This window comes from Bidens hawaiensis, unplaced genomic scaffold (assembly GCF_021521415.1).
Source record: "Bidens hawaiensis isolate Kalapana, Puna unplaced genomic scaffold, B.hawaiensis_p1.1 tig00013977_1, whole genome shotgun sequence".
NCBI lineage: Eukaryota > Viridiplantae > Streptophyta > Magnoliopsida > Asterales > Asteraceae > Bidens > Bidens hawaiensis.
Genome location: NW_027492194.1, coordinates 555,954 through 582,900, shown reverse-complemented (window position 1 = coordinate 582,900; position 26,947 = coordinate 555,954). Strand labels below are relative to the sequence as shown.

At 35.2% G+C, this 26,947-nt stretch overlaps 4 protein-coding genes and 1 long non-coding RNA gene across 5 annotated transcripts; 4 read left to right on the top strand and 1 right to left on the bottom strand.

Annotated features, from left to right (window-relative positions):
* The first annotated feature begins 8,244 nt into the window (after positions 1–8,244).
* On the top strand, positions 8,245–8,689 carry LOC143545430 (uncharacterized). Its single transcript, XR_013137427.1, has 3 exons — positions 8,245–8,398; positions 8,495–8,581; positions 8,650–8,689. It is a non-coding gene; the product is annotated as an uncharacterized LOC143545430 (long non-coding RNA).
* On the top strand, positions 8,689–11,276 carry LOC143545456 (protein neprosin-like). Its single transcript, XM_077037351.1, has 5 exons — positions 8,689–8,931; positions 9,038–9,199; positions 9,380–9,433; positions 9,511–9,657; positions 10,901–11,276. The coding sequence occupies exons 1-5, from the start codon at positions 8,689–8,691 to the stop codon at positions 11,273–11,275; spliced, it is 981 nt and encodes a 326-aa protein (XP_076893466.1). The 3' UTR covers position 11,276.
* Positions 11,277–12,072: 796 nt separating this feature from the next.
* On the bottom strand, positions 12,073–13,966 carry LOC143545428 (large ribosomal subunit protein uL3m-like). The gene is made up of 5 exons (XM_077037330.1): positions 13,658–13,966; positions 12,749–12,958; positions 12,562–12,666; positions 12,352–12,465; positions 12,073–12,268 (listed from the first exon to the last, which is right to left on the bottom strand). The coding sequence occupies exons 1-5, from the start codon at positions 13,964–13,966 to the stop codon at positions 12,095–12,097; spliced, it is 912 nt and encodes a 303-aa protein (XP_076893445.1). The 3' UTR covers positions 12,073–12,094.
* A 1,268-nt stretch (positions 13,967–15,234) lies between these two features.
* On the top strand, positions 15,235–22,117 carry LOC143545429 (sister chromatid cohesion 1 protein 3-like). The gene is made up of 13 exons (XM_077037331.1): positions 15,235–15,363; positions 16,897–17,155; positions 17,250–17,296; positions 17,375–17,448; positions 17,553–17,620; positions 18,504–18,871; positions 18,946–19,057; positions 19,132–19,265; positions 19,802–20,265; positions 20,380–20,416; positions 20,759–20,804; positions 20,890–21,025; positions 21,873–22,117. Exons 1-13 carry the CDS (start codon positions 15,240–15,242, stop codon positions 21,975–21,977), a joined length of 1,974 nt encoding a protein of 657 aa, XP_076893446.1. The 5' UTR covers positions 15,235–15,239; the 3' UTR covers positions 21,978–22,117.
* A 1,216-nt stretch (positions 22,118–23,333) lies between these two features.
* LOC143545426 (thioredoxin-like protein Clot) lies at positions 23,334–25,399 on the top strand. Its single transcript, XM_077037329.1, has 2 exons — positions 23,334–23,472; positions 25,008–25,399. Exons 1-2 carry the CDS (start codon positions 23,334–23,336, stop codon positions 25,259–25,261), a joined length of 393 nt encoding a protein of 130 aa, XP_076893444.1. The 3' UTR covers positions 25,262–25,399.
* The last annotated feature ends 1,548 nt before the right edge of the window (positions 25,400–26,947 follow it).

Below are 26,947 nucleotides of genomic sequence, written 5' to 3'. Positions count from 1 at the left end.
AGCGGCGCTGGCACCGGCGCCAGGAGTGCCGCCAGCAGCTTGTACGCCAGCAATGACTCCTATGAAAAAATCAACAAAAGGAAATGGTTCATGACTTGATCTAAAAGAAAAAGTCAGAAAATAAAAGCGCAATACATACCTTGCCGCAACTCCGTTCGCGAGTCAAACATCGCCATGAAGTCCATTATTCCCTTTTTTGAGGGTAAAACAGGGGACTTCGAAGCGACCTCCGGCGCAGGCTTGGCACCTTGTTGCGCCTGAGGTTGGTCCACCAAGGTCGCCGGCTCTACAAACATTTGAGAGAGCAAAGATTCATTAGTAATTCTATCAGAATCGCGCACATAGAACCATAATGGATAAGCAAAGTATACCTGTCGAAGAGGAAACAGCAGGCGCAACGCCGCTTCCCTTTTCCGCCGCGCGAAGGGAGGAAGTAGTGGCACCATACCTCGTGTGGACAGGAGGTCTGCCCACTTTTTGAGGCAGGGAAGACAAAGAAAACTTGGTGGTAAACACCTGGGTTTTCTCAAGTCCCTTCGCCTGAGTAGGAGGATCCTGAACAACAGGGGCATCATCTTTCTTCTGTTTCTTACTGGCCCCTGCGCCAGTTTTCCCCTTAGCTTTACGCTTTAGTTGGGGCACCTCAGCCTCCTCCTCCTCCTCATCTTCCGCGAGCTCCAGCTCGTAGTTTTCGAGCGCATCTACAGTACGTGCAACGGAAATGTTAGCCAAATTTGGTATTATAAAGGCATAAGCATAAGTACAAAGGCTTACCAGGCGCATCGCTGTCAAAGAGAAATCCCAGATCAACAGGGATGAACATGTCATCGAAGCGATCGGGGAAGCCAACCTCCCCAGCGCCCAGCGCGACGGAGCCACCCTCCATATGCTCATCATAGGCGGCGTGGACATACTCCTTGCTGACTGCACAAAACAAGTCAAATGATATCAGCAAAACGAATTATATTCGCACAGAAGTAATGCAATAAGATTAACTTACACAAGCCGTCAACTTGGATAACGGGCTCAGTGGCGCTGTCGGCCCACCTCCTTCTCATACCAACCCCCACCAGCGCCTCCTCGCAAATGTTCTTGGCGGGGGATGGTTCGGCAGTCAACTTTTTTACCCAGGCGCCAGTTGGGTTCTTGAAGACATCCACATCCGCAGGCGCAGAAGAGATCGCGCGCATGGTCATGCGGATGGGGATCACACCAGCCTTAATGTAAAAAAATCTCTCAGACCAGTCATGAAGGCTCTTGAATGAAACAGTGCAGCACTTGACCTTCTGACTGCGAGGAATAAATGAGAACCAAGAATCTTGGATCTTGGGCTTATAAAAAAACTGAAAGCGCCGAGGGGTGGGCTCCTCGCGCTGAGATTTGCACATGAACTCAAAGTGAGTCATGCGCACGAGTCCAAACGGATGGACTTGGGATATATGAATCCCATAAAACTTAAGCAGCGCACCCACAAACCTTGTCATCGGCAGACGAAGGTTGCAGTGGGTGAAAAAATGGCAATAAAAGAATATATAGCCGGTGGGCGGGTCCGCCGCCGTTTGCCCGGCCGCCAGCAGCATGCAGCCATACTCAGGGAGAAAACCCTGAGAGGCGATAAGGCTGTCAAAATCGGCCTGCCTCAGTTTGCAGGGGATCTCATCCCACTTCTTCACTGCCTTGGTCCTCCCTACCTCCTCCGATGAGGCCTCAGCAGCCCTCTTCCCCTTGCCGGTCTTCTTCAACGTAGACATCACTAACGATTTCACACGGCGATGGATGGGGGAGATTGTATTGTCTGAGCTATCAGACATGCAACTATAAAATCGAACAAGGGATGCTTCTAAAGAACAGAGATCTGGAAGCAGAAGACAGGTAATCGGAATAGAATGAAAGAAAGAAAAGAGCTCTGAATAAACAACAAGGAAGATGAAGGATTAAAACTCTAAGGGCTTGCTTTTATAGGCCCAGGAGAGAGAAAATTTGGTACTGATCGGACTTCACGCGCCACCACTCGCAGGTGTAAACCAACGCGAGCGCGACACGTGTCCCTGACACTGTGGGAGGGGACACGAAAAGAAACGATACAGGTGCTGCCAGAGTTCACGCGCCACCACTCGCAGGTACGGACCAACGCGAGCGCGACACGTGTTCCTGACACTATGTGAGGGGACATGAAAGGCAACTGTAGCACCTCGAGCACACGAAAGGTCTGACACGTCTCCATCACTGACGCATGCCAGCAACAACCAACCACGTACGGGGACGATTCGTTTTCAACCAAAAGGATAGAATTTCGCGCACAGATGAGTAATAAGAAGAAAAGACAAACCCTATTAAAAGAGCAAACTATTAAGTCTAATATCTATCTTACCTCGCTCGCGCGAGACAAGACAAACATTAGACTGGGGGGGCTTGAAGAGGTATGTACCCGCCTCAACACCGAGCGAGGCGGGTCAACCCACAAGATATAGACAAGAGGCTTGAAATCAAGAAGGCACAAAGCCAAAACCTATGCGCATGGCGCATATCACATATGCTCACGCATATCACATATGCTCATGCATCACATGCTCAGGCATCACATATGCTCATGCATCACATATGCTCACGCATCACATATGCTCACGCATATCACATGCTCACGCATATCACATCTGCGCGTGGCGCATCCGCGCGTGGCACATATCACATGCTTGTGCATATCACATTTGCGCATGAAACATCTGCGCGTGAGAATAAAGAGAAGACCTCGCGCATCCTCAGGATAGGCGCATATCACACAGGCAAATAATCAACCTCGTCCTTATCCAAATCAGGATTAGGGCAACCTTGATTGTGCACGTCAGACAACCTTCCAGAAGGTATCTTTTTAAGGAATAAGAATATGCTGATGTTGACAGCTGCCAATGAAAGGTGGACAACTCAGCAAAACCCATGTGCTACCACGTGATTATAACCAATGAAAAAGCACCAGGTGTCCCAAGGACACGTGGCGCGAAGCAATAGGAGGAGGCCAACAAGGCCCTAATTGGGTCTGAGCCCAATCATTGGAAACCCTAGCACTATAAATACCATATCAACTCCACAAGGAGAGACACACCCAATTACACATTATTCAGCTATATTAAGCAATACACTCCAATTTCCTTACTCTCATATTATTATCTTCTCCTGCAAATTCTTATTCTCACACCGGAGGGTTACCCCAAAGAGGACCCCTCTGTCCCTTTCTGAGGGGTAAGTTTACGGTGCTGTTCATTTTGTAGGTGGAAGAATCCAGATTCCAGAGAACCATCGGTGAAATAGCATAATCACACCCGAGGAAAGTAGATCGTCTACCAGTGAGTCGATCCACGTTTCTTCAATTGTTATTAGCTCGACACGTTCCCCTATTTTTATCTGTGACCACAGAACCCGATGACTTGATGCGTGCAACACGTAAAATAAAGAACTACATTTATATGTGAGCACACGATTCTCAGTGACTAGACTCTTGATACGTTATAAATGTTCACTGTGACATCCCTCGATTTCGGGTCAAATTGTATTTATTTTGTATTTGTTTTTATGTTGTAAACCGACCCGATTTATATCCCGAACATTTCAAATATATAAAATATTGAATTTTATGTTACTAAAACATTCCCGCTTGTCTAATTTGAAAAACCCATTTTACGGATTCGAAAACGGACTTAAAACGCTCAAGATACATCAAAAACGAACTTTCGGACGCGAACCGACGTGCTGACCAGCAGCAGATCAGCAGCAGACCAGCAGCCCCATTTTTTATTTTTTATTTTTTATTTTTTTGTTGTTTTGTGACTTGTCTTGACCCCTCTTGCATGCAAACCTTGATATCACACCCAATGCTTGACCCTTTCAACCCACCCTATATATACACCCCTATCCCCTTCATTAATCCTTGCTCATTCATCTCTTTCTTTTCCAATTCTCAAGCATTCAAAGGTGTTCTTCATATTTTTTTGGCACTTTGACTTTCCAAAGTCAAACTGACCATAGTCTTACATTATAATCAACTTGTTAACACTTATTTATACTTAAATATTGTTATACAACATATATATAATAGCACCCTTTGTACCTTCGGTGGGCATTTCTCCGGTCTCGGTCAGTTAAGTGTCCGGCCTATAAGACAAAGCTACATGGAGGACTCTTAGTAGTCCTTGATTATATATATTTTCCGCATCTAACCATCAAACTTGTTATACTTGTTTAACTTCTGCTCATCTTAGTTCTATTTTACATTTTGAGTTTCCATGGTTATGGATTTGTAGAATCTAACCTCGGTCTTATCCCGAAACAAGATCCGAACCGGAAACCGAACTTTCGTTTAAAGACTTTGTTGTTGACTTTTTGTATGTAAGACTTTGGTATTATTATTTATAAATTATTTTACAAGTTCTATGATGTTTGGACATGTGGTAGCCATTCTTGGCCTTATTCCAAGATAAAAACGGAACCGAACTAAACCAAGTCTACTCACTTAAGACACACAAGTATGTTTTTAACCATTAAAGCTTATATATTTCTTTAAAAATACTTTATAAACTGATTTTAATTATTTTCACAAAGTACTTGGAATGTTGAATCCAACTTGATCCTATAACAAAGTTTGGACCGACTAAACCGAACACTCGCTTAACGGACGTTGTTAGTTCTAAAACAATAGAACTACATACTTGGTTAAGTCTCTTTAAGATTTATTGAGTTATCTCATACATTTATTATTTTGGGAAAGTTGAGTTTGGGTTTGGTCAAGTCACCAAGACCCGAACCGACCACCCGAACACTCGTTAAAACCCGTTTTAGTATCTATATTATAAAGGGACTTGCTTTCTTGCATTTTTATCCACCTTATTACTTAAGATAGGTTGAGTAAAATTAAGGGCTAGATACTTTAACCCGGTTTCGAGCAAACTTACATTTTTAAAGGACTATTATTATACTTTCTTAAATATTTACATTTTAAACCTTAAACTTTAAATTGTTTACATTTCTTATCATTTATTTTCGTTTAAAGACTTCCAAGACAACTTTTCTAATACAAGACTTCTTCTCCTTTAGGCTTCGTTCGTTAAACTCATCGTTCCGATTATCTCCAAATCATCAAATCTTTCAAGTTTATTACTTGAACGTGAGTACTTTCATCCCCCGTTTTCACTCTTTTATATTTTGGGGTTGACATTGCAAACTTATTCAAATCCAAATGATTTATACTTGAGTCTTAAACCACAAACTTTATTGTATACTTTACTTAAATAAATGCTCGATTTGGTGATTATATGCTTATATGCTTAAGTGCTAATGTGTTTACCGCTTTTGGAGTTGATTCATAAATCCGAGTATATCTGGCATCCCTTTATAGAAAGGTGTCGTTAATGTATTCTTATTAACGATTTCATACAAAATCCGAGTATATTTGGCATCCCCTTATAGAAAGATGTCGTTAATGTATTCTTATTAACGATTTCATTTATCTAAATTGTTGCTATTATTTATTGTTTTGTATACAAGTTGTGGAATTTCATATTATATATCAATTGTTCAAAAACTATGAAATTGCTCACCAACCTTTGTGTTGACAAATTCTATTTATGCAATGTTACAGGTTTGACTTTAGGTTGACTCGAGGACTTGAAGAAAAAACGTTATCGAGACTATTAGGATATTAGCAAAACGAACAATATATTATTTACTATGATTTGAATTCGGTTATTGTATGAACAAGTTATGTAACTCTTTGTGTTTTTATGAATTTAAATGAGTTTATTAAATATTGTCACTTAATAGTGTCGTGTGCGATGAACAATCGGTTGCGCCCCGACGTTTCCGTCAATGGTCGGGGTGTGACATCCACGACAGAATACAACTCGATGATGAAAATCTAAATGTCAAGACCATTAATTTTAGCAAACCCCACTAACATGTAACATTACCATAAACCATGCCCAAACAAGGATCTATTATATTTAAACTACAGATTAATTGCCCTTTTAGGCTTGAAACTTCCCACTGTTACCACCAAGTTGTTATTTATTGAATGTTTTACCAATGGATGGGCCATCAATTTAGATCTTGCATCGACCAACAATTAAAAGTCTGCGCTATAATCCAATCCAAAATTTTATCCTTAAAATACCGATGTATGGTTCGTTAGCATGTGGCTCACACCAACAAACAATAAAAAACCTTGGTGGGAATCCAATAAAAAATGTTATAGAAAAAATAAAAGAAAAGGTAGAAACTAATTTATCATTTGTTGTTTCATCGTTGAATAGAATGCACAAGGAAATAAAGGTTTATTATCCTCCTTCTATATATATTCAAATATGATGCCTAATCTCACATGGATTGCTGGAGATGTACAAGAACAATAATCAATTTTATCCGTTGGTACACCGCTCCCTTTAAAACAACAAAATGTATACCACCGCTAACTGTTAATTTGGCAACGCTCCTTTAGTTATTCGGTCCGTGATTAATGGTGGAGTACCGACCAATCATTTTAATCTACATTTTTAATTTTATTATTATTATTAATAAACATTAAACAGGTCGAAGAGAACAACTTCCAGAAGTGAACTTTTATTACACGATCAGTTGTAGGTAGAACAAACATGTACATTTGAATAGTGATAAAAAGATTCTAAAAGAAAACAACTTCCAGAAGTGAACCAATCACAATTAAGAAAACTGAGGGAGTATTTAACTGTGTTTCAGCGAAGCTACATAGGTTGTTATCCTAGGATAATCCTATTTAATATCATTGACTTTTGAAATAGTCTTAATTCCCATATAATTTTGCTGCCATCACAAACCATTCACTAGCATATATATATTATGTGATAGGGAATTTAATGATGTGTCCCTTTCCTTTGCAAGGCAGACCAGACCAGACCAATTCATATATACAGAAAGTCATTAACTGAAAGGATGACCTTCAAAGGAGTTGAATAAGGTTACAAGTATATTGAAATTGGTCCTCTACCAAGGGGACTTTCGCCAACACTAACAAGGAGTTGAATAAGGTTTTGTCTTTTCAAAGGTTGAAGGTTAAAGTTCTGTAGTCGCCATAAAAAAAAGGTGTACATTAAAAAAAACGTCGTTGAATAAGGTTTTGACCAACAATAACAACGTCGTTTTTACATTTAAAAAAAAACTTTACATATCTAAAGTCCAATCAGATCAAAAGTTATAACCAAATTGGCGGTATTGGTGTCACCGTCTATCCAAAGAGGTGAGGGTTTGATCCCACTATATATTCGAGACCGATATATCAATCCTTGATAATTTAGTCTCTAACAGTCACTTTTATCGTAGTCGAAGCAGTTAAAAAAAATCAAAAGTTATAATTATCAAATCAATTACTATTTTAGAACTTGATAGCACCAACCCACTCATCAAACAAGGTCCAATAGTATGGCATCGAACGTCCTTATTCGGATATTGGTGGTAATGGTGTATGTCCTTAACCTAAGGGTGAAGAGTCCGAAGCCTGCTGTGTGTAAGTTATGTGGTATTAGGGATAATTAATAGCATATATTAGTCAAATTATTTTTACTTCTTGACTTCTTTATTTTATCTTTTTATTTCGTGTAATGTTAATAATTTATTAATTCATAAAAGCTAGTGTAGTTCTGATATTAATAAAGGAGGCCACAAAGCAGAAGCCAACGTAGTAGATGGTCGATCACAGAAATGTACGGTCGCAAACTGGTCGTAAAAACAATCTCCCAAAACCAGTGATTGCGACAAAAAGGTGGTCGCTAAATTTAGTCGAAAAACAGTAAAAAAAACCATAAATATGTTTGTCCTTGTAGTTTAGCTAGGTAACATGAAAAGGCTATTTACGACCGATTTAACTTTAAGTACAAGTGAAAATACCCGGTTTTCTAGTAGCATTTTATCGTTCACATTCAGAAACTCAACTTGTTCCATGCCAAAATCAATAGTTGACTTAAACTAGCATATGCCAAATACATCAATTTTAATCAACGCGGGAAATGACGTTAACTTCATTACTTTAAATGACTAAAATATTAATAATCCTAACATACGTTGATTTTATTAATAATAATAATTATCTATCATAGTACTTAATTAACATATTTTATTTATAAAAAACTCTCTTAATTTTTGGTCAGCTTTCACTCTTATATAAACCCTATGCATCGTAATATTTTTGCATGGTAACTAGGCAAGTACTCTTGAGAAAATGGAGGTAAATTCTTTCTGCCGTTTCACGCTGGCAATGTATCTACTCACCGCGGCACATTTTGTTTATGCCGGCAAAAGTAGGTCTCTCAATTCCATGGAGAACTTTGAGGTTCTGAATCATTTGACTCGTTTAAATAAACATCCGGTTAAATCCATCAAGGTTTGTGATCTTACTTTTGTTACTTAGTTTCACCATTTTCATTGTCAAATGTTGGCTAACACATTGATCGTAATATTCTATGAACTATTTGAACAGAGCCCCGATGGTGATATAATAGATTGCGTCCATATCTCTCACCAACCAGCTTTTGATCACCCGCTTCTACAAAATCATACCATTAAGGTTTGCTTCTTTTCTCTCCATGCTTTCAAATGTATTCAGATTTAAAGTGTAACAATATTATATTATAGATGAAGCCAAACTATCATCCAAATTGCGCAAAGGATAGCATGAATGCTTCAAAAGTTGGGCTATTAACATCGTCATCATCATCGGATGAAACAATTAATCAATTGTGGCATTCAAATGGAAAATGCCCTAAAGGGACTATCCCCATTATAAGAACAAAGAAAGAGGATGTATTAAGAGCCAAATCCATAAAAAGTTATGGGAAGAAGAAGAAGAAGAGTATTCCTGTTGCTCAACAAAGTTCCGTTGATCCTGCACTCACCGACGTGCGCAAGGGCCATGAGGTAATTAATTAAGCTTCTTTAGCCCCATGCATTCACAAATTGTATTCTACTTATATCTTGTTTTCATTATTTTAATTTCTTGATCTTGAATTTGAGTTTTTGTTAGTATGCACATGCACAAACTGATCAAGGGAATTATTATGGAGCACAAGCAACATTTAATATTTGGAACCCAAAGGTTCAAGAAAATAATGAATTTAGTTTGGGTCAACTATGGATATTAGGAGGTCCTGATTCAGATTTGAATACCATTGAAGCTGGTTGGCATGTAAGTTCCTTCTTAGTTCATTTAAGTTATCATATCATATAATTAAAACATATGTAATCAACTTTCATATCTTCCTAGCATAACAAATTAAGACTCACAAAATAATAAAAGTATTAAATGATTTGAACAAACTAAATACTTCAACTTAGAATTCTAATCACAACAACCTTGAAATTATAGGTGTTTCCGGAGTTGAACGGGGACACCAACACGAGGCTCTTCATCTACTGGACTGTAAGATAGTAAACCAGCTTGTAAATATTTGTCTAAATTCAACAACTCGTAACTTTATTAATCATATTTCTGGGCAGAATGATGGATATCAAACAACAGGATGTTACAATCTTAAGTGTTCTGGGTTTATTCAAACCAACAATGAGATTGCAATCGGAGGCAGCATATCTCCTACTTCACTAGTTGATGGCTCTCAATATGAAATCACCATACTTATCTGGAAGGTATACATGCATTTCTCCAAGTTCCGAATTATTTATCTCAAATAATTTTAATCATTGCATCATCATTCGTGCATAATTATGCCTGTTTTATATATTAATTAGTTGTTTAATATATATATGCTCTCAAACAGAGAAAATCACAAGAATAGATAACCACATGGTATGCATGTTTTCCCTATTCAAATATGAAATATGTAACGAGTTCTATTAATCATAAATGCTTACAACCTTAACTCTCCTTTTACCTTGGAAAGTATTTGGGAGGAAACAATGGACAAATCATGTTTCCGAGTTTTTTTAGCGAAAGAAGTGATGAGAAATGAAAGGAAACTCTTTGAAAATTCCGAAAACTAATTGCTTAAAAACACTATGCCAGCCAGTGTTGTAAAAATCATTAGTCGCTAGTCGGGCGGTGGGGTGGAGACTAGCGATAATCAGGACTAATCGGGATTAATCGGATCAAAATTTAATGTATAATTTTCAGTTTTATATATGTAATTTAGTCAGGATTAATCGGACTAGCGATTTATACATGCGCATTTTATATGTAATTTTCAGTTTTATACATACACATACACATTTCGGCTGGAAATCGGTTGGAATCTCGCTGGAAACCCTGATTTTGGCTATAATCTCACCGGAAACCACTTATTTTGGCCGGAATCTCACCGAAAACCGCTGATGTTTTCCAGAATATCACCATAAAAAGCCGATTAAGTTCGATTAATCCTGATTTTGACCGGATTTAACCATTGACCGATTAGCCCAAAATTAATCAGTGAAGTGAGGACTAGCGATTAATCAGCGCCTAGTCGGGATTTTTGCAACACTGATGCCAACCCTTTCTTTTCTCTCCTCAAACTCCTTTCCATTCTTTTCTTTCATTTAATAAACTCAGGAACAAATCCTTATATGCAAATTTTATCTACGTAATATTTGTTCAAATGTGGAGATAAAAAGTTTTCATATATCTTCTTAATATATCATTCTAAAAGGGAAATTTTAGTGACAGTCTATGGCATTTGTTTCTCTTTTTGAAAGTTGTTCGAAATTTGTATAGACACACAATTTGTACAAGATAACTCAACCAGCATTTATAAAACTCAATAAATATAACTTGAGACCAAAAATTATAAGTTTTACAGTTATTGAGACTTCATAAACAGTTTAACGTTCCGCATTTACAACTATTTAAACACAAGGTAAATTAAGTTGCATAAAGTTTTTATATCGTTTTTTGCAGGACATAAAAGAAGGAGACTGGTGGATGCAGTATAATGGAAAGACAGTAGGCTACTGGCCAGCCTCACTTTTTTCATACTTAAGTGATAGTGCATCAACTATAGATTTCGGTGGGGAGGTGGTGAACTTAGGCTCAGACGGACATCATACAACTACCCAAATGGGCAGTGGTTATTTCCCTAGTGAGGGGTTTGAAAAGGCAAGTTATATAAGAAGTATTCAAACTGTTGATGGATCTAATACCTTAACGACTCCTGTAAATCTCAATGCGTACGTTACGCAAAAGAGTTGCTACGATATTTTGACGGGCATCACTGATAATTGGGGCAGTTACTTCTTCTACGGTGGACCTGGTCGAAACCAAAACTGCCCGTGAAAATATTATTAAGCGAAGCAGCTGTCTGTCTGTTCAGAGATAGATATTGTGTCATATTTTCATTTCTTGTGTCTGTCGTTTATGTCATATTTGATGTACCTTCTTATATGATCAGTGTGCATCAATCATATATAATTAATAAAACTATCCACTATTTTTATGATTAATTGTTCATAACAAATTGTGCCATATTCAAGGCATGCTTGGTTTTGTATGTTTTATATTAAAGTTTTTAAATTTATGTTCCATGTTTTGATGTGTTATTTGTGAGTAGGTTTCAGATGAAGGTGGTCTTCCTAGCTAGGATTTTTACATATCTTTATAGTACTGCACATGATCCGGTTTATGAGCGGTTAGATGTTGGATCCACGGGTGTGGTGACAATGGCGGGTTATGGATGCATACGGGTTACCCATTAGCCAGTTGTATGCTCGGTAGGGGATTTGCAAGTTATCTCCATGGAAGGCTATGGTACGTTGATAAATTGAATCAATTTGACACCAATATGGTTGGTTATATTTGTTGGTACTTGAAGATAATGAATGTGTGTTGTGATGTGTTGTTTTGTGTTGCAGGAACAGATGCGTGTCTTCACTTGTCACGCTTGGGAGATTCTTAAGAACCGTTACCTTGATAATGTGCGCTTTTGTGTTGATTAGGGAACATGTATAAACGCGTGTTTAGATGTAAATATTTAGGGTTTGATGTAATAGAGCAAGAAAAACATGACATAGGTCCAAAAATGCATCATGGTGTTTAATATCATATTCAACCAACCTACCTCTAATAATAATAATAATAATAATAATATTGCATTGATCAATCAACAGCCATAAATGGATCTGTCTCTCCAAGATCTGCAACCAGAGGCTCCAAACTGCTTACATCCTCATCTTCTGTTGAAAAGTAGGTCGGGAACGGAAGCGTTGATATATCGGGTTTCTTGTACAATGCATCTTTTAAGAATACGAAATCTCCTTCGTTCCCGGGTACCTACAAACCAATATAACAAACAAAATGTGAGCATAATAATAACTTGATAAAATAAATATATAGATCCAAATCAAGTATCATACTTGGCCTCTAACCCAAATCAAGTTCCTTGCAGGGTCTATCTTGTATAACCACACGTTTTTAACTGTCCGTTGCTTGCCACCCATACGACCAGGCATCTTTTTACCTTTGCATACCTGATTCAAAAGAAAAACGTTTTGTTGTTATCAGATCGGATCAGATCCACCATAAGAAATTAACTAATGGAAAATGTATGTCAAAAAATAGCATACCTTACCCGGAGCATCTCTCTGACCTGTAGAACCAGGACCTCGATGCGACAATGATGCTCCGTGAGATGCGGGCCCTCCACCGAAGTTCCATCTTGTCATCACACCCTGAGTTTGCATATATATAAATATCATACAAGAGTTGACAGATTATTTAAGTGTGTAACTATATACTTATATATGTTGTCACCTGAAAACCTTTTCCTTTAGTGATTCCAGTAACATCAAGGAATTGGCCAGGAACGAAATAACGGACGCTGGTCTGAGTGCCAAGTGGGAGTAACGCGTCCTCGGTTACAGGGAACTCTCTTAACTTCCTCTTCAAAGGAACACCTTGTGCTCTAACGTGTCCTGCTTCTGCCTTTGTTAAGTGTTTCTCCTTTTTATGCCCACAACCAATCTGATGATTACCAAAAATTAGACTTACGAAATTCAAACACACATCTTTAATTATAATTATTATAATAACTAGCTTTTTAACCCGTGTATTACGCGGGATTTGTTAAATTATAAAAAATAAGGTTTGCTATTTGAAATAAATGAACAAACTTAAAGGTAAAATAGAAATGAAATCTATTATACAAACAATAAGAAGTCTGAAATCTCAAATTTATAAGTTTGATAAAATCTCTTTATATACAACATATGTTTTATTACATTTGTTTTATCAAAAGTATTCAAATCGTCATCCAATATAAACAAATTTAGACAATGTCTGCTGTTACCCAGAATAATGCGTCATATAATGTTTATGAGAAAAAACTGGACATCTAAGAAACAAAACAACCTTAAAAAAAGATTGTTTTTTATATTTTTACTTATTTGATCTTCGATCAATATTTTACTTTTAATTTCATGACTATTCTATAACTTAATAGCCAAAATCATGACCCATTAAAAGCTATAGTAAATGAAATGAAATATTAAAATATTAGAATGATAAATTGACTATTTTAAAACCCAATTAACAAAAATGATTTAAACTCATATCCCATGAATAAGGAAGAATAGAGATTAGAAATTAGAATTTAATATATTTTTGTTGATCAGCAGAGTCAGATAATAATAATAATAATAATAATAATGAGGTAGATGAGACCTGTAGAGCGGTGATGCCTTCTTTGTCTGGCGTTTTAACTTGGGAGACAATGTTTTGATCGCACCAGAGAACGGTAATCGGAACCCTGGCTCCCCATTTATCCCAAAGCGCCGTCATTCCGCATTTCACAGCGATAACTCCGGTCCGTTTCGAATCAGCCGTCATTATTCTTCTTCTTCGGTTGTTTTCTGCTTCGGAACTGAAGCTTCTTAAATACAACTGATTGGCTATTGAAACTGAAACGGTGGCAGCTGCTGTGGATATTATTATGTTACTACGGAGGTATGATATGAGACCTCCGGCGGCCATGATTCAAATGAAGGTATGATTAGATGAAGATCAGGAGGTGGTTTAAGGTTAATATTAATTAATATTATTATTACGATGATTAATATTTCTTTAGTCCTTGCAACTATGAGCCACGAATTGGTTCATGAATAGTAAAACGAGTCCTTTTTTTTTTATTTTTTATGTTTTTTTTTTATATTACGTCATTTGATAATAACCAGTTAATTTTTTTTTATATTATGCCATATTTGTACTTTAATCAAATTTTGTTTGTTTGTTGTTTTTGTTTTTACTTTGACCATCAAAGGTTTGTTCTTTGTACTTCAGTCAAAGTTCGATTCTTTATACTTTTCACCACAGATTTATTTTTTAAACTTTTGCCACCAAAGTTTCATAGTTCTTCACTTGTAGCACAAGATTTTCAAGCATAGAAAATTTTGTTATTTGGGCTCTTCCTCCACAAATTTGTATTTCAAACTTTTGCTATCAAAGTTTCACATAGTTACATTTTTTGCACTAGACTTTTAGGTTTTCAAGCCTGACCACAAAAATGTTGTTGTTTTACAAATTAATAAACATTTAGTCTTTAAACATTGCCACAAAACTTTTGGACATTTTCAAATTGATCACGATTTTTTTTTTCTCAACAATTTTTCACTTTCAACCTTAGTCACAAAAACATTTTATTAACGATACCATAACAAACCTATACCAACAAGTTACCGCCATGTTCCCCCTTGTAACATGGCGGTTTAAAGCAACTGCATAGACCGAGTTTGAATCCTTCCAGGCTGTTACCAACGAGGTAAACAACAAAGACGTAGGATTTCTTCATGAATCAAGTTCAAACCGCTGCAAGACGTGAGTTCTCTAAGTTGTTAAAAATTATATAATTTCGTATACTTCTATCAATAACCCGTAGTGGTTTGGTTTTAGCCAACATTGAAAAATTACTAGGCGTTAGTCGTGTAATGTAAGAACTAGTAATTAACAGAGGTTAATCGAATTAGAACCTATATGTAAATATATATACAATTTTTTTTATTATTTTTTAACCGGTTAACCAGACAACAACTAACCTGCGACTAACCGATGAAATGCAGACCAACGATTAATGGACGTCTAGTGGGCCCCACCCAAATGGTGTCTTTGAAAACCTACCCTAAAATGGCGCCATCTCCTTCCCGCTCGCCCAAATGATTTCAACCCTAATTCTTCTTCACCACTTTGTAACCCCCAATTTTCACACATTCTCAAAACCCATTTCGTGCCTCTGGTTTCAACCAAAATCAAGATGTTCTACTCGCACAATCTGCTCGCAAGAAAGAACCCGTTGGGTACAGTGTGGGTTGCAGCACACCTTCAAAACCAACTCAAGAAAAGAAACTACACAGAACTCAACATCTCATCCACCGTTGGTTCGTTCTTGCTTAATTTCATCTTGGTTTTTGTTAAAGATTCCATTTTTATTGTTTCTTGAACCATTGATGTAATGTTTAGTCATTAGGGTTTGTTTTATTTATGAGCTTATGATTGATTGGTGTCTTAAAATGTAACTAAATGCTGGAATTGCCATAATTTGTTTTTTGGGTATTCTTGTTTTTTGTTAAAGCTTGGATTTTTCTTCTGGGTTTTTGTTAAAGATTCGATTTTTATTGTTTATTGTTGTTCTTGAACGATTGATTTATATTTTATCACATGTTTAGTCTTTAGGGTTTGTTTTCTTGTTAAGTTTATCATTGATTTGTGTCTCAAGATTATTCTTTTTGTCATGATGAATTAGAAATTGTAAAATGTATCTAAATGCTATAATTTTATTTGGGTCATTTTTATTCTTACTCTTGTTAAAGCATGGATTTTTATTATTTTTTGTTGATTTGAATTGTTAATTTATGTTTGATTAGATGTTTAGTCATTAGGTTTTTTTTTGCTTCTTTTTTTATGATTGATTGGTGTCTTAAGATTATTCATTTTAGCCATTAAAGAGTTCTGATTGTTTGATAAATTTGAAATTGTAAAATGTATCTAAATGCTATAGAAGAATTGCTATAATTTTATATTCGCATTCTTGTTTTTTGTTAAAGCTTGGATTTTTATTGTTTCTTGTTGATCTTGAACCGTTTATTTATGTTCAATTACATGTTTAGCTATTAAGGTTTGTTTTCTTTTTAAGTTTACGATTGATTGGTGTCTTAAGACTATTCCTCTTGTCACGTTGGGTGAGACTGCAGTCATTAAGATTATACAATGTGTGAATTTAAGCCATTAAAGAGTTCTGAGTATTTGATGAATTGATGAATTAGAAATTGTAAAATGTATCTAAATGCTAGAATTGCTATAATTTTATTTGGGCATTTTTTTCTCTTATTCTTGTTAACGCATGGATTTAAGATTTTTATTAAATGTTTAGTCATTAGTTTTTTTTCTTTATGATTGATGAGTGAGGTTGCAGGCTTAAAGACTAGTAACATCGTGTGAATTTTAGCAATTAAAGTTTGTGACTTTAAATTATTTGATGAATTAGAAAATATAAAATGTGACTAAATTCTAGAATTGCTATAAATTTTTTTGGTTATTCTTGATTTTTGTTGAAGCTTGGATTTTGTTTCTTTCTTGTTGATCTTAAATCATTGATTTATGTTTGACTAAATGCTTAGTCATTAGTGTTTGTTTTCTTTATATGTTTATGATTGATTGGTGTTTCAAGATCATTCTTTTTGTCATGACGAGTTTCTTGAAGGCATAAAGATTAGTACATTGTGTGTATTTTAGCTATTAAACTATTTGTGAGTTTCAGTTATTTGATGAATTAGAAAACTTGAATTATCAACCAGTTATAAAGATTTATATCTTTCGTTAATATTTTTAGTTGATTAAGGTGTTTGGTTTATATTTTTTATTTTCAAGATGATATTTGATATTACACTGACACACCGATTGAACTTTTGTAGAACAAATAATGAATCCGGAAGTTCCGATTGCTTTAAGATTGTCGGGTTTTCTTCTTTTTGGCATTGTTAGAATTTATTCAAAGAAAGTTGAATATCTCCAGCAAGACTGTAACACCTTACGTATAGAAATAAGCAAGGCGTATGCAAATGTTGACATTAATCTCCCTGAAGATGCAAATAAAGCAAAGTATGAATCCATTACTTTGCCTGACAACTTTGCCCTCGATTTGATAAATATTGATGAACACAACCTAAACGGGTATTATTCCTATTTTGTTTTTTTGTTTTTTTTTTTAAATTTAAACTTTGATCAATGTCATTTTGATGATCTAAATCATTGTTTTGATTTTTAGGTCCCCAGATAGCCATCTAAGGCCCAACGAAGATATTTCGATTACAGGTAGCGTGTTATGATATTAAGTTTCATATTTATTGTTGAACTTACGATTTCTAAAATAAAAAAAATATTATTCTTCAGATTATAGTCCAGCCAGTTTTTCAAAAATCAGACTTGGAACTCCTGCAGGATATATTATGATTAATGTTGGTGAGGTAAGTGTGTTACTTGTTTTGGCTGAATAATATCGAGTAATTTAGTTTTTGTTTTGTTTTTTTTAATAATGAAAGTTTAGATTTAGAATTTGTTATTTTTGTAGGATGCACCTCAAAATCCATCTATTTCTGAGGCTAGTCCCGGGCCAAGATCGGTGCGCGTGGATGAAACGTATGCTTCCTTTGTATTATACTATTCAACATTGTTTAATGACCAAATTTGACATTTTTTTTTGCATATTTAACGTTTGAGTCTTTGACTATTTGGATCATCCTTTGATGGAAATTGACCGGTATTCTTAAAATAGATTTGAAAAAAAAAGGTCAGTACACTAAGAAAATGAGTGAAAAGTAGGGGTGCTCATTGGTACGGGTATTGATTCATTCAGTTTTGATTTTTTTTGGCCTTAACCGAAAACCGAATCTATCCAAATTAGAAATGTGTTTAGCCGAACTGAATTCAACTGACAAACCGATTTATTTTGTTGTTGGGTTTGGCTGTCTGATTAAAGCAGCTATTACTCAGTTTATTTCATTGAATTTGGTTCAGTTATACGTCTAGACAAGATTTGTGGAACTGATAATCGAACTGAAAACTAATTTTACAATTCGGTTTAGTTTTTTTGGTTATAGCTTGGTTTTTGTTTTTTAACGACCCTATTGAAAAGAGGTATTAAGTTTTCTGTTCACATTTTGTATAATTTGCTTTTGAATAAATGACTAAAAAATTCAAATATTTGTAAGTTCTAGTTTTAGTCATTTTAAGTCTAGTGAAGTTGCAAACTTATGCCAAGATTTAAAATCAATAATTGTGTCATGCTAATCACATTTCAAGAACACGCAACAATATCAAGAACCATTAAGAAAAAAATTCATCATTCTTGGAAAGTTAATGTTTTTATTGTATCCTTCATTCCTCTGTAAGTAATATGCTTTCTTTGCCAGGGATCAGTCGTAATAGTTTGAAATGACAACCCTTTGACTTTGTAAAGTCAAACATGTATAAACATATTTAGAATAATTATAACCACTGACTAATCTTGTTTTAAATGCAGTTCTGAACCTCGTACTCCCCCTTCAACCATTCAAGCTGTTCAAGATCCCGATAATAATCCTAATCACCATTTAGAATCTAACGAGACTTTCGTTAACGATGATGACATTGCACCATTTGAAAATCTTCGTATTAATACTCCCATTTTGCAGAAGAGTCCTCTAGTTGCTATTCTTCCTGACATGGTGGACCCTGACCCAGTATTAGTGAACGAGATTTCAAAGTCAAATAATAATGATGTCGCAAATATAAATGATATTCCGGATAATGGTGGGCCCTTGTCGCCACCTAAGCAAATTTCACCACAAGAATCCGTGCACCCTGAAAATGATCATGTCCAAGATAGCTCAGGACCACAAGTCTTGTATGGTGAGTAACATTTTTTTAATGCTGGCAAAACGGGTGGGTTTGACTGAATAAATAATGGTTTATATGGTGTGCAGAGATAGCACCATCTTCACAAAGGGCAAAACGGCCTTCGGAGCCAGCCCCACCCCCACCAACGGTAAAACGGAGAAGGATAAAATATGATCAAGCTACAGTCTTGAGTAACGAGTACGATTTTATTAGTTGATGATATTACATTACAATTATGCTATTTTTTTATGAGGTGTTTTTGGTTAATATAGGTTTATGAAAAACGCTATAGACGATGCTAAGGGTTTGAAACGGAAAAGAAAAGCAATATCTTCTTTTTTGGATGTGTATAGATTAAACAATGCCCATAAGAAGGAAAAAGTTCTTTTTGATCCTGTAATTACTGGTTAGTTTTTTTCCCCCTCCTTTTTTCGTGAATAATGTTTCTTTTGTTATACATTGACTACTGAGGTCAAGTCAAATTATCTTATAATTTCACCATTTACTTGTGTTATAGAAATTCACATTCATCTTAATAAAATGCTTTGCAAAATAACATTTTTTAATTTTGACTTCTTGGATACTACCTTTGATGATAACATATTTTTGAGGTCAAGTCAAACTAGCATATAGTTTTTCCATATACACGAGTTTGATTTTTTGAGAAACTTTACATTTACATTTAATCTTAATAAAATGTCTTACAAAATAACATATATATGTTATACTTCTTGGATACTACCTTTTGATGTTGACTTCTTATTGTTAACAAATTTTTTTAGGTCAAATCCAACCATATAATTTCACCACTTACATATTCTTTGAGTTTTTAAAAAACTTAAAAAGTTACAATTACTTTTGAATTTGATGTTGACTTTCTGGATACCACTCTTTTGATTTTGACTCCAAGATAATGAGTTGACTTTTGAAGTCAATGTGCAGGTTTATGTGACAATCTGTCTCAAATGCATGAAGATGGAAATATATCTTCAAAAGCTAGTTTGTTTAGCGTTGAACAAGCGAATTCCAATCTTAACTTTGAGCAAGTGAATCCTGATTTTAGCGTTGAACAAGAGAATCCTGATGCGATGGAAATTGGACGTTTTAGGGACTTTGATGACCATGTTGACCACGGCACGATACCAATAGGTTCTCCAGATATGCGATTCTCTTCCCCACCCCCCGTGGACGAAAATACCCCTGCTTTCAGTACTGATGTAGGGTCGAAATCATATCAGGCAGACACTACTATAGGGACTAGGACTAGTGTGGCGTCCACACCCGACCCTGCATCATCTGTTAGCACTTTTAACATGTCTGATACTGAAACACCAGTTTCTCAAAGTCAACATGGTTTGGATAACAGTGGCGGTTTATATGATATCCCTGAGGTGGATGAAATTGAAGTATGCTTTCTATTTTTTTTATTTTTAATTATTGTTATCTTTAAATTGTTGTATTTATATGGTTTCATGTTGAGTTTTTGAAATTCAAAACTCACTATTGCTATCTTGTTTGAGCAGCTTGCGGTAATGGAAGATGATGGCGGTACACCAAGTATGCTAATCTTTGACTTTTGAGAGTCAACCGAGTTTTATTTTTTTGAGTTAAAATATGGAACATATTTACTTTTTTCGTAAGGATTTGGATAGCATTTTGGAGATTAAAAAACTAAAGAAAATTATGTCAAATTCAACTACAGAAAGAACTATGTTTGACTATCTATGTTCTATACTCAAAACTAGACTTTGTTTTCTACTTTTAATAATATCGCTTTTACGTTTTAAAATAAATTCTTTACAAAATTAATAGACTTTTCTTTTTACAACAACATTGCTTGTTTTTTTGTCAGAATTTAATTTAAATCCGTATCAATTTTGATCCAAGAATATAATACAGGTTTGAGGGGCACACCAGAAACAGGATCATTGTTACCGAGAACTCAGTAATGTTTTTGAACATATGTGTTTTTGATGGTTTATTTAGTTAGGTCTGTTATTAACAATATGCATTTGATGATGATGGTGCAGAAGTGTTGCAAAGCTGATAAAAGAAAAGTCAGCAGCTACTCCATCTACATCAGAAAAGTCAGGATCTGTTAGTATGAAGAGTATTCTGGAAGGAAAAACTAGAAAAGTGTGTTCTAGAATGTTCTTTGAGACACTGGTAAGTTTCTGCTGTTTGTATTATGTTTGGTTTTATGAGTTTGTGCTTTAAGCTCAACAAACTATCTAAGAGTGCTATATGAATGCAAATAGTAGCATTCTTTTATGGTACTTTGACTATTTTCACAAGTATGGTGGTAAAAAAGTCAAACCTTTTTATTTTTTGCAACACCTTATATTTTAAAATTATAAAGTTTTGAATGTTGGGTGTTAAAATCTTCACCATCTTTTTAACTTTCTTGATGTGGTATGATTTTGACTTTTGAAGTCAAAGAATCCAGATCTCGTGCATTTTTGTAAATGCACTAAAAAGGGGTGTAAATGAGCCGAGCTGTTTTTTAAGCTCGTGTTTGGCTTGTTTAGTGTTTTATTTATTAAACTATATACATTGTAATTATTTTTATATATATTTTAATTATAATTTTTATGTATAACATAATATATATTAGTTAGTTAATAATTTTTATCATAATAATTCATATACAACATGTTGTTACATAAATAAAAGTTATATAAGTAATAGGCTCATGAACTAGCTCGAGCTCGATAAGTGAAGCTCAGGCCTGGGCTTGGACTTGTTTATTAAACTAGTTTTTTTAAGGCTTGAGCTTGTTTAAGCGTGGCCTGATTCATCTTTTAACGAGCTGATCTTGAGTAACTCAGAAGTTGGTTTGACTTGTTTACACTCCTAACTAAAAATTTCATAATCTCATTAGATAAAATTGATTGCTTTTTTCGGCCTTGAAATATCAGTCATCAAAACTTGATATTTTTCAAGATTCATAAAAATTTCAAATTTTTAGTTCAAATATATTTAAAACATTTGTGTGATTGTGTATGATTCACAGGTTTTGAAGAGTTATGATTTTGTTGATGTGAAGCAAGATAAACCGTATGGTGATATCACTCTGAAGGTGACTCCGAAGCTTTTAAAGCTCGATTTTTCAAACTAGAAGTGCTCCATGGCTGTTGATCTAGTATTAATATTTGGTAAGATAGTTGTGATTTAAACTTGTTTTTAAAGTATTATTATTTTCATTGCAAAAAATCATATTTTTCTATGGTTTTGTGATTGCAGTTGGTATAAACTCCGCTCGCTCATCATTCTTGTAAATGGTTTGGATCTTCGATTATGGTCTTCAACAGATTGCTCAATCTTCTGTTTTATTTGTTTTTAAATTTAGCTCTTTTTTCTTTTAAAATTTCGAGAAGTGATTTTTGGTTTTTATGTTGCTAACCAACTGAACTTCAACTTAGATTGTAAATCAGATGAATGATTATTTACTGAAGGTTTTGTTTTTGTCAGATTGATGCTTTGTTTTGCGTCAACGTTTTCATGTGTGATCATTAAAGATTACTATTTAACTCGGTGTTAATGTTTGTTCATCTTGTAAAATTTAAATTTATACAATAAAGTGAGGGATTAAGTTTAATGTTGTGTCTAGAGGTGCACAAATCGGTTATTTTCAAAAACTGGAACAGGGTAGAAACCGGTTCCTGGTATGGTCAACAAATGTCAAAACCAAGTTCTGGTAAGAACCGGCTCTGGGTATAGTCGGGTATTTAACCGGGTTTTTTTTTTGGATTGGGTTACATCTGGCTGGGTTCAAAACCGGGTATTTTGTGCACCTCTAAGGTGTGTCAATGCGGAACGTTTCATTTAACACATAATAAACTATAAGGTGCACATATATGCTTTTCATAAATTGTAAGGTTCATATGTACATATATCATTAACTATAAGATGCGTATATATATATACGCCCATGATGTAAATGAGTTTGACCTGCTCGTGAGCTACTTAAGATCGAATCTATAAAGAGCTCGAAATAAGTCGGACCTTATCAAGCTCGAGCTGAGCCCAAGCCTTAAATAAAGTTTGTTCAATTATCGAGCCCGAGCCCACACATTGTATGGAAAGATCATTTAGGTTTATTGAGCCATAACGAGTCTTATGCATTTTCAACTTTTAAGGCTTTAGTATTTTGAGCTTCTACATATTAGCACAGCCAAACTCAAACCAAGCTCTGTGTCACGGAGTTATCCCTCATACTCCGTGTGGCGTCCAAAGGCCAGCCAATCGGTCCGCTCATGCTCTGGGTCTGCTGGTTTCGTCCTTGGACTCATCAAGCAAGCGGCAACAGCTCGCAACCAGCGATGCGTTCGACTAGGCATGTACGCCTTCTTTCCTGCTGAGGCCGTGCCCAATGAAGTCCAAGACAAACCAACAAACCCAAGCGTTACAAGGTCTTCAAATGATCGGAAAGGAAGAATCATATCATTTCAGCAGCAGCAAATAAACGCAACCGATGAAAACGGTGGACGCAACGTTATCGAGCTTCGACGCCGTTTTCGAGAAATTCAAATCTGAAGCAGCAAACAACAAGCATAACTTCATCTTGTTCTTGGCTGATAACGAGCCTTCCACTAATCGCAGCTGGTGCCCTGGTAATATCCTAATCCTAACTAATATAGTATGTTTATTTTATTATTATTAACGATTAATCAAATTGGAATATTATATGTATTTTGTCAAAGTACAAATTTTTATATATTAATTTTCAGTTTTGAGAACCATGAGAATATTGCTGAAAATTAAGTAAGGGTGTTTAACGGGTCCGTGGGTTGATACACCCGAAATTATCTATATTTTATTGTTTTCACTTTATTATTTTCAAACTTTTAAAAGAAAATAAAGTATAAATTTATATAAAACTTATAAACTTTTATGTTTTCTTTTTAGTTTTCAATTTTCGCATAAGATACCTAACCACAGTTAAACGAAGTTCGCGGGTTTGACCCGAAAACCCAAACCCGTGAATTTGTGTTAGTGTCAAAAATTGACACCCCTAAAATTAAAGTGCCAGGGGACTTATATTGTAGTTGTAGATGCAGTCACAAGTATAAATTTTAAGGAGAAAATTATATATTTTTTAATGCTTAAACTAACATAGAAACCCCTTGTTACACAAAAATTTGAGAATAATCTTCAACTCAAAACGGACCTGCACAAGAAGAAATTTGGATCCACTTGTTGGGACGTTTTTGTCCACGTGTTATGTTAGGGATTTATTTGGGTTTCGTAGTTTGGACCGGTTAATTGGTTTTTCGTGTTTGAAAACTTATCCGGTAACATTCGGATTACTCGGGTTTCAGGTGTGCACGGGTAAGTATATTTTCAGAGTGATGTGCAGTTTTCGTTACTGTGGTTGCTGAAGTAGGTTGTGTACTTATATTAGCCTAAAATCTATATATAACCCGACCCGTACCTAAAACCCGATTGAACCAAACTCAGTCGATCTGAATGTTATTAAAATCTATTATCGGATAAAATTTCATACAATAAAAACAGATTAACCTAATCCAAACTACCCGAATAAATAACCCAAACAACCCCCCTATTTTTCGTGCCCCTTAACTCCAAAGCTGTGACTGGTTTTAAATAGGGTCCTTTTTAGGGGCGGACCTACCCTTGTGATACGGTGGTCGGCCATCCCCTCTATAGTACTATTACACCGTAAAAATCCCAACCAACCCCTATGAGTATATAACGATAGTTAAGTGATAAAATCTCGTACTGGTCCTTTTCTAGCCAGCATGCTTTTATCCGGTTGGTTGACTCTGTATAAGTTTTTCTATTTTCTGTTAAAATTAGGGTCTTAAAATGGTTGTAGAGTGTAGACTAATGCTGCAAATGAGTCCTGCATTTCTCATAAGTAATTTCGAGAAAGAACTCGATGAGACACGATGACTTAAACATGAGCTTGAAAGAAGTTGACTTGAGTTGATATCTAGCTTATATACATGTTATTATTTTCGGATCAAGTCAAATTTAAGCTTCAAAATCGAGCTCGGCCCTGCATTATGAAGACAAGTCAATCTATCAAATCTAATAAAAATACTGACACAGCCCGTCCACAAATAGCTTCTGCAATCCGAAAGAATTAAAAGTTGTTTCATTGATTCTTTTAACTTTTTTACAGATTGTGTGCGAGCTGAACCAGTTATATACAAGAAGCTTGAATCATCAGGTGATGACGTGGCACTCCTGAGGGCTTATGTTGGGGACAGACCCACGTGGAGGAACCCGAACCACCCGTGGAGGGTGGACTCGACGTTTAAGCTCAAAGGGGTCCCGACTTTAATCCTGTGGGAGAACGGTGAGGTCAAAGGTCGCCTTGAAGACCATGAAGCACACATTGAGAAAAAGATAGACTCACTTATAGCCACCAAATGAGTATCTTGATGACCACCGTGGTTGCATAATAAGGTTTTAGCTATTGCACTTGCAATATGATGTTTGGACTTTTGATGACCATGTAATAATTGAGCCAGTGACATTAATGTATGGCTTTAGTTTAATACTATGCAATATTGTGTTGGAATTACTGGTTTGTTTTTACTTTATGCTGTAAGGGCATATTGGTATGGCTTGTTGAATTTTCTTGATTTAATTTTAGTTAATTTTTATATTTTTTGGATTTAGAATATTTATTTTCGGGTTATTGGTTGGGTCAAGTGGGCTAATTCGAGTGGAATTCGGTCGATTAGCTGTATTTATTTTATGATAGCTAATTGTATTAGTAGAAAAATAAGTGGGCTTTATTCATTGTCTAATTAGGAGTTTGAGTCCACCTCTGATTGTACCGAGTCATGATCTATATAACCTAATCAAAGTTTTGATTATGGTTGCGCGTTGGTAATCAGTTTTGTAGTTGTATATTTTCTTATACGGCTGAGAGTTATTCGGTCATTATTTATCAAGTGCGTTTTCCGTTTCCATGAGTTTTATCAATTTGTCCTTGACTTTCCTCTCGTATGGCGCCATTTCCTAACGACTTCAAACCCCTGTTCTTCAAGAATCAAAATAGTTCAAAAAGTCGACCTAATGCAGCTAAAAGCGCACGTCAAATGGCAATAAAAAAACTCATGATTATTAGTCTAGAGCTTTGGAACCAAAGGGTTCTAAACCTTCATGAATTTTGATGTTTATTCAAGATAAAAAAAACTAATAAACTAAAGAATCATAACCCTACTTATGCTAACATGGGAAAGAAATAGACTTGAAAATGAGATAAGCATAAAATATTTTTAAAAAGATAAAGTAATAAATAAAATATTCCAATTAAAATGCTCCTGCATCATGACCCTTTGTTTAATTCATTTTTCTAACTTTTTTCCATCTTCAATTTAGTAAAAATCTGAATGCCAGATCCATAAAAAATGCAACTTTTTAACCAATCTAACTTTGGATTGTATTGCAAACACTAGTCTATTAAAGTTTTTGTTTGACTTTAAAAAAGTCAAACTTGGATGAACTTTAATGGTCATGATTATTAGTTAATCATGTGGATACAATTATTCAAACATGTTCTTAGATACTAAAGCAGCCCTCATCTATAATCCACCACCAACCATTTATGCTGTTCCAGATTCTAAACCTAATCATCATATTCAATTATACACCACCTTCACTTAGATAATAATCAACCTCCACCTGAATAAGAACATGTTCCTAATCATGATAATAATTTGCACATAATTCATCAGTTCTTCCAGAAGTTGACTCAGCAAAGTCAACACACTCGTCTTTTTTAACGCTTTGGCTCATGCGTTGTACAAACACGCACATGAATGTGTAATGATCTTTATCAAAAGTTTAAAAGATGGCTACTTGATTTTTTTCTTTTGCTTTTGAATCTAATCTGTCATGCTTTGTAACTATTTGTCTTTCTTCAAAATTAATAACAATGCATGAATGAATCAATTTAATAAAAATTTGCTGATCGTGTAAATAATGTAACCATTGTATATCTATAACTTTTTATATACATTTTAAATAGAAAAAAAGAATAAACCAATCAAATAACAACCAAAAACACAAAACAGACCCCTCCTCGTTCAAAACCGGCCCAACCCGAAC

Bases quoted from the DNA above. Each gene is read 5' to 3' on its own strand.
- LOC143545456 (XM_077037351.1), top strand. From the start codon at position 8,689: ATGAATGCTTCAAAAGTTGGGCTATTAACATCGTCATCATCATCGGAT. The intron at 8,932-9,037 runs GTAATTAATTAA...AGTTTTTGTTAG, and splicing joins ACGTGCGCAAGGGCCATGAG to TATGCACATGCACAAACTGA. The intron at 9,658-10,900 runs GTATACATGCAT...CGTTTTTTGCAG, and splicing joins TCACCATACTTATCTGGAAG to GACATAAAAGAAGGAGACTG.
- LOC143545428 (XM_077037330.1), bottom strand. From the start codon at position 13,966: ATGGCCGCCGGAGGTCTCATATCATACCTCCGTAGTAACATAATAATA. The intron at 12,959-13,657 runs GTCTCATCTACC...GGTAATCATCAG, and splicing joins AAGGCATCACCGCTCTACAG to ATTGGTTGTGGGCATAAAAA. The intron at 12,269-12,351 runs GTATGATACTTG...ATTGGTTTGTAG, and splicing joins TGATTTGGGTTAGAGGCCAA to GTACCCGGGAACGAAGGAGA.
- LOC143545429 (XM_077037331.1), top strand. From the start codon at position 15,240: ATGTTCTACTCGCACAATCTGCTCGCAAGAAAGAACCCGTTGGGTACA. The intron at 17,156-17,249 runs GTATTATTCCTA...TTTGATTTTTAG, and splicing joins GATGAACACAACCTAAACGG to GTCCCCAGATAGCCATCTAA. The intron at 20,805-20,889 runs GTAATGTTTTTG...ATGATGGTGCAG, and splicing joins TCATTGTTACCGAGAACTCA to AAGTGTTGCAAAGCTGATAA.
- LOC143545426 (XM_077037329.1), top strand. From the start codon at position 23,334: ATGAAAACGGTGGACGCAACGTTATCGAGCTTCGACGCCGTTTTCGAG. The intron at 23,473-25,007 runs GTAATATCCTAA...ACTTTTTTACAG, and splicing joins TAATCGCAGCTGGTGCCCTG to ATTGTGTGCGAGCTGAACCA.